General features: G+C 45.6%; 1 protein-coding gene across 1 annotated transcript; it reads left to right on the forward strand.

The window, feature by feature from the left end:
- The first annotated feature begins 1,122 nt into the window (after positions 1-1,122).
- On the forward strand, positions 1,123-2,259 carry LOC148838836 (prolactin-releasing peptide receptor). The gene has a single exon (XM_088911974.1). The coding sequence runs from the start codon at positions 1,123-1,125 to the stop codon at positions 2,257-2,259; it is 1,137 nt and encodes a 378-aa protein (XP_088768100.1).
- The last annotated feature ends 4,467 nt before the right edge of the window (positions 2,260-6,726 follow it).

The raw sequence follows: 6,726 nt of genomic DNA on the forward strand, positions 1-6,726 counted from the left end.
AGCATCAGTAGAACCAGGGCTCATGGCTTGATTGGGCATTAACAGCTCCCAGCTTTAGGGAAAAGCCTGTCCTGTCTCAACGAGTACTAGACTAATGTGCTTCAGGTGGAGCTTCAGGCTTGTTTTGTAATGGAGGCATGAAAGCCTTATCCAGAGTGAGCTACACCTTGCAAAGCCAGCAGGCAGAGATGCTCTATTTTCTGTCTAGTCGCTTTCACACTGAGCTGCTTCTGCCTCACAGCATTGACTCTTTGATGTTGTTTTATTGACAAGGTGTTTTATTGAAGACAAGGAAAGTGCTCGCAAGGCAATGCAGAGCAGCCCCTGTGCAGGCTTGGCACAGACACAGCTGTCTAGGCCAGTCCAGCCTGTTAACCTGAGCACAGGTGAAAGCCCTCGGAAACTGCCCCGATGCGAATCAGTGTGTTTCCTTCTCCTGCAGACCCATGAGTGGTGTGTACAGTAGGATGTCTGGGTTTGCTGCACAGTGTGGCACAGGCAGATGGAGCCCCAGGATGAATGAAGCTTAAACGCTGTGCCCACTGCAAATTACTGGATAATGGTGGCAGATGTTGCTTGACAGTTTTTTTTTCTTCTACACCGGACAATCCTTAGTTACTGTGCAGCTAGAGGGCCCCTTAAAGCATGATCCCAGGAAAAGCAGGGCACGTCAATATAAACACTGCTCAAAACCTCAAGCTCCTACATGGGCCTTGTGATACCATGGCTTAATTTACAACAGGAATATATACTATACTTCATATATTTCACGAAAAAACACCCTGAGTCTGATGCTCTCCTATACCTCTGCAAAAAATCTGCCCCATCAGTCTAGCTGTCATAGTTTGATCCCCTTAGAGATACTAGGCCACCATGACTTAAGGCCAAACAAAAATACCAGAAACTTGCCATACAAAACACAAGCAACACCACTGCGGAACACAAAATCTTATAGTAATAAAATAATATTATCCTTCATATGCCATTGGATCTGTGTTGACATTAAAGAAACATGATCTTTGTTAGAAATGGGGGAATTGCTCTCTTTATGGAGGGTGGCTTGCGAGCGACAGAAGCAAATACCAAGGTTGCCTGTCTCCCTGTGTGCTGTGCAGGACAGATATGGACCCACTCCTGACGGAGGGGCTGGGAAGTGGGAACAGCACCCTGGGAGGAGGCCCCCTGAACCGAACAGACCCCCTGGACGTGTTTGCTGGACTGCAGCTGCTCCTGCGCTTCAAGCCCCTCTTTGTGCCGCTATACTGCCTCCTGGTGGCAGTGGCCTGCGTGGGCAATGCCTTCCTGCTGGCCTGCATCCTGGCTGACAAGAAGCTCCACAATGCCACCAACTTCTTCATTGGCAACCTAGCAGCCAGTGATCTGCTGATGTGTCTGAGCTGCGTGCCCCTGACGGCCTCCTATGCCTTTGACCCACGAGGCTGGCTCTTCGGCCACTTCTTGTGCCACCTAGTGCCACTGGTGCAGGCCTCTACTGTCTACGTGTCAGTGCTGTCACTGACGGCCATCGCCGTAGACCGCTACGTGGTGGTGGCCTACCCAATTCGCCGGCGCATCCCCCTGCGCTACTGTGGCCTGGTGGCACTGGGAGTGTGGCTGCTGTCCCTGGCTCTGGCCACCCCTCCGACTCTGCACACCAGCTACCTGGACCTGCGGCCCGCTGGCCACAACCTGGTGGTGTGCGAGGAGTTCTGGATGGGTGCTGAGACCCTGCGACTGCTCTACTCCTGCCTCATGCTTCTCATGTCCTACATGATCCCCCTGTTGTCCGTCACCATCTCCTACTGTGCCATCACTGCCCACCTCCGACACCGCTGCGTGCCCGGCGCTGCCCAGCCCAACCAGGCCAAGTGGAACAAAAAGAAACGCAAGACCTTCACCCTGCTGGTGACATCAGTGCTCGCCTTCGCCCTGTGCTGGCTGCCCCTGCAGGTGTTAAACCTCATCCGTGACCTGGACACGGACTTCCGCATCATTGGCAAGCGGTACGTCAACATAGTGCAGGTCTCCTGCCACCTGGTGGCCATGAGCTCTGCCTGCTACAATCCCTTCATCTACGCCTCGCTGCACCACAAGTTCCGGCTGCACCTGCGCCACCTCCTGCACCCGGCCCGGCACCGTCAGAGCAGCCTGCTGTCCCTCCGGGCCTCCCGCCACAACGCCACCTGTCTCAGCCTGGTGTCAGAGCCGCTGCCCAGGGACAGTCGTGACCTGGACTGCAACATGGACAACCCGCTGTGAGCCGAGCCTGCTGGACCCTGTCTCAGGTCCGCTCTGCTAGGACAGAAGAGTGGGAAGAACAGGTGGAGGTTCGTGCTTCCCCCAAGGTGTTGATCAGCTCTTTATCTCTCATACAGTTAACATCCCGAAAAGACTCTACTCTCACCCATTTTCATGTGCATTTTCTCACTTGCATTTAAGATAAGATGAACTTTTATTTTCCCCAAGGGTAAAATCTTTATGGACACACTGTGCTTCTGTTCATCTAAATACATCACAAAACATCACACATCACATCTATTACACATGCAGAACTCGTTACAACATAGTCATGACACGTTACAATATGTAGTTACATATATCAAACTTATATTTGTTTATATCAAATATAAACCTCTGTTTATACTGAAACAATTGCATTTATCCTTGCCATTTATGTGTATAAATTGCTTTAATAGATAAGGAAACAAATGAATATTTGTAATTACCTGATCTACATTTGGAAACCATACAATGTTTGCTAGTGGGAAGAAGCTGATACTCAGAATTAAGAATATGATAATTTTTCAAAAATTACCTGGATGGGAGACCTCCTGGGAAAACTAAGGCTGGTGCCGGAAGAGGTATTAGAGGGTCCAGTAAGGGGCACTTATTCTGTGATCTGTGTGGGTCCTAATGCCCCAGTATAGTGAAGGAGACACTGTACTGTAAAAAAAACCCTCCGTCTTTCGGATAAGATGTAAAACTGAGATCCTGTCTGTCCATGGTCATTAAAAATCCCAGGCGTTTCTTGAGAACAGTAGGGGTGCTACCCCAACGACCTGACAAATTCCCCCCTGGACTTTACCAATCATGGTCTCCTAATAATCCCCATCTCTGAACTGGCTTCATCACTCACTGAGAGCTGATGTGTGAGGAGCGGACTGGCACACTATGGCTGCCGTTGCATCATCCAGCTGGGGCCACACACTGGTGGTGGTGGAGGGGATCCCCATTACCTGAAAACCACTTTCAGAGGAGTGTCCAGAAAAGTGCTATATAAGTTTAAGAAATTATATATTATTATGGGTTGTTCAGAAACTGTCTGCAAGGAGGAGTGCTGCTTCACTCCCATACCCTTCACTACTGTTTGGACAAGATTGGTGATTTTAATTGAACTGTTAAATTATCAAACTACCATCTTCTCCACACTCCAGATATTCTTAATCTTTGTAAAAAATACAGACGCTGCTGAACTCTGGAGCAAACACTCTTGACCTGAGTCACCCAGCTAGGTTAACACCAAGATGCATATTGCTGTTAATTGCAACATTGCTGCCTCATCTGCGTTTATATGTAAACTAAAATGGACTCAGTAGTTTCACCTTCTGAGCAGAGCATAGATACCATAATTCTTTCTACGCATTTCATTACAATGGAACTACAGGTCTATAATTGTTATATTCTGAGGGACAGGACATTTTCATGATTGCCTTCTTCCACGGCACAGGAACATCTTCTGAAAGATAGGCACACGTTTTTAAAAGAAAAACTGAGATGTCATCAAGAACTGTTGCTTTTTTTGCACAAATGTGCTTAAAGGATTGTGTGTTTGTTTGTGGTCTGAGTTCTAGCCTGTCAACACTGCTATCAGCAGTAATAATATCCAATATGCTGCTACATGAACCGGAAACGTTCTGCAGCTCAAACCTCAGATGAATATCATTCAGATCATGAGCTAGTGTATAGCCAGTTTGTCCATTGTATGAAAGCATTTGCTTTAAGAATGCACATTTGTGATTTTATTGTCTCCCACAACCATCGTCTTTCTGAGGTTCAGTGTTTGAAAGACCCTCTCTATTAACTAAAACTAACGAAAACTACCTCCTTTCTGTATTGAGCTTTGGTTTCAACTCTTTTTGGATACATGAGGATATGTTGAATTTTCCGGTTTGTTCTCAGAGTCCCATCTCAGAAGAACGAGGAAACTCACTCCGACTGATCAGAGAAATCTGCTGTCCTGCTGGAAATCACACAGGCAGAAATCCCCTCGATCACCCCAGAAAAACACAGTCACAAGCAACACAGTTACTCAAACCAGCTCCCTAACCTTCACAACTGCTGCAAAGGACAAAATGCAGCACATTTCTAGGGAGACGCCACAACAGCCTGTGATATTGGCTATAAGACAAGAGGGTACCTACATCCAAATTTCGTTTTGCTAACTTGATGTGTCTTTTGTCAGTTTGACAAACAGTGTTTCTTGTTTGTATGTACTGTATATATAAATGTTTTTCAAACTAATATTTTACCTGTAATGTGAAACTTCTGCTTCAGTTTATGTGCCAAACTGTAAATAAAACGATCTGTTTTCAACATGTTAACTGCCTCACAGTCTTTAAGAAATCTGTGTGTGTGATTCAGTGTTGCACACAGCCCTTTGTGTCTGTACTCAGTCGTGAAAGATGTTTTCATCTATTTTTGTAGCTGCCTATACAGTGTTTGATTAAAAAAAAAACACAGTCAATGCTCCACCAAGGCATAGATGAAGCCAGCCACAGGATATAGGAGGAAACTATGCAGCAGATCTCTGAAAAAAAAGACAACACAAGGTATGTTTACACAAAGAGTGGTAAGTTCTGGAACAAGCTACTCAGCCATGTTTGGAAAGTGACATTCTGCCTTCTTTCAAGAAACAGCTGGGCTGGATCCTCAGATCGATTAACTTCTAAAATCCAAACAAGGCTATTCTTTGTAAACTGTCTTATGTTCACATGTGCATATAAAGTATTCTGAAAATATACCAAAGTGTTTATATGCAGGACGGCATACAAATACATTGAAAGCAATTGGAAATTAAAGTTTGATTAAATGCACAGAGACAGGCGCTAATGAGAACTTTTACCTATTAATTGTCCAAACACAGGGCATCAGCCATGAAAAGTCATGCTGTAAGTGGTGCACAGAGCTCCTCTGGCTCGGGAGACCTGGAGGGCTGCCCTCTGCCTATCGTCCTGCTGCCAGGAGTCATTTTGGAAGACAACAGCTGGGCCCCCACTGCTCTGATCCTTAACAAGAGTCTCTCAGTCAGGGATAAGGAAAAACCCCTGGAATGTGACCACTGCAGGGGTGCAAGGCTTCCTGTAAAGGGCAGCACCAGGACCCTGAGCTACTCAGGGCACAGTCGTCTCATCCAGGTAGTGTGAGGCTCCAACTTTTTCCATCTTCCCAGCTGTGTTGCTGATGCATTCCTGCCCAGAGCTGTGCTTTGCTATGCCAGTTTAGCAATCAATTACTCCACATGTGTCAGTGAGGAAAACCATAAACTCACAATGGCAAGAGGCCAGCTGCTGAATGTGACGTCTGCGTGACAGCCTTCCTCTGTTCACACAGCATCTCGGCGCCCACACCAGCCCACAGGGCCTGCCCTCCCAGCTGGCGGCGGCAGCGACTCATGGGTCTTTGAAGAGCTTAATTGTTCAATTAACATGCAATGCAGCACACGGGCAGTGGGAGAGCGAGCAAACCAATTAAAGGGAAGAAAAATAAGTGAGTGCACCAAAAAGTGACAAAGCCTGAAATTAGTCATAAAAATCACATAGTGAGAATAAAGTGAAAATAAGATTAGCAGTGAGTTATGACCTGCTGAATAGCAAAAAAAAAATACAAAGAAGGAACAGTTACAGAAAGCAGCACATTTCATAGCAAAAATAAAATACAGGATAGCTTAAAGAGAGAAATCAAATTGAGGGACAATAGCTGATTCCAACTTTTGGAATCTTTTAGTGCAAACTACTTGATGAGTTAAAGGACGAACAGCACACAAGTTGGAGTACATGAACCACACAAAACACATTGTGTCCCAGACAAGCTCCTTCTGTCAAACTGCTACAAGACACCAGGCTGTTGCTCATCACTGCAGAGCTAAAAGAGATACTATATGACTGTACAATATTAACAATGAAATCACCCACAGTTGCTTCGGCAATTAATACAAAACACAGGCAAATGGGCCTTCTGACTCTGCCACAGGTCATTGGCTGCTGCTTCTGATTCTTCAAATTCAAGGGTTAATTCAAGCATTTGTCCCTTGTAATCTAATTACAGATCTGAGGGATTCAAAAAGTAATTCAGCCCCATGTGACGTCTCACAAATTAATGACTGCTCTGTGCAATTATTTGGAATAGTTCAATTTTATCTAATTAAGGTTCAGAGAACAAGGTTAATTCACATTAAGCTCTCAGTGACACACAAGGAGCTAGTGTCTCAATAACAGTTACTAGCTCTCATTTTTATCTGAGTGATCAGAGACTCTGAGTCACTGAAGAAAGAGATGAGTTGTGTTCAGCATTGTAGTCCAGCTGTTGGTTCTGAGGACTGTGTGCACTGTGGGAATCCAGATGGTTCATTACACTGAATCATACCAACACTGTGGACATGAAACTGACATGCACACTGGAAGAATGAGTCCAAAAACCTATTTTTAAATAAAAATATGCAAAAGGCAG

The sequence above is a fragment of the Atractosteus spatula genome, chromosome 3 (assembly GCF_055471065.1).
Source record: "Atractosteus spatula isolate fAtrSpa1 chromosome 3, fAtrSpa1.hap1, whole genome shotgun sequence".
NCBI lineage: Eukaryota > Metazoa > Chordata > Actinopteri > Semionotiformes > Lepisosteidae > Atractosteus > Atractosteus spatula.

Bases quoted from the DNA above. Each gene is read 5' to 3' on its own strand.
- LOC148838836 (XM_088911974.1), top strand. From the start codon at position 1,123: ATGGACCCACTCCTGACGGAGGGGCTGGGAAGTGGGAACAGCACCCTG.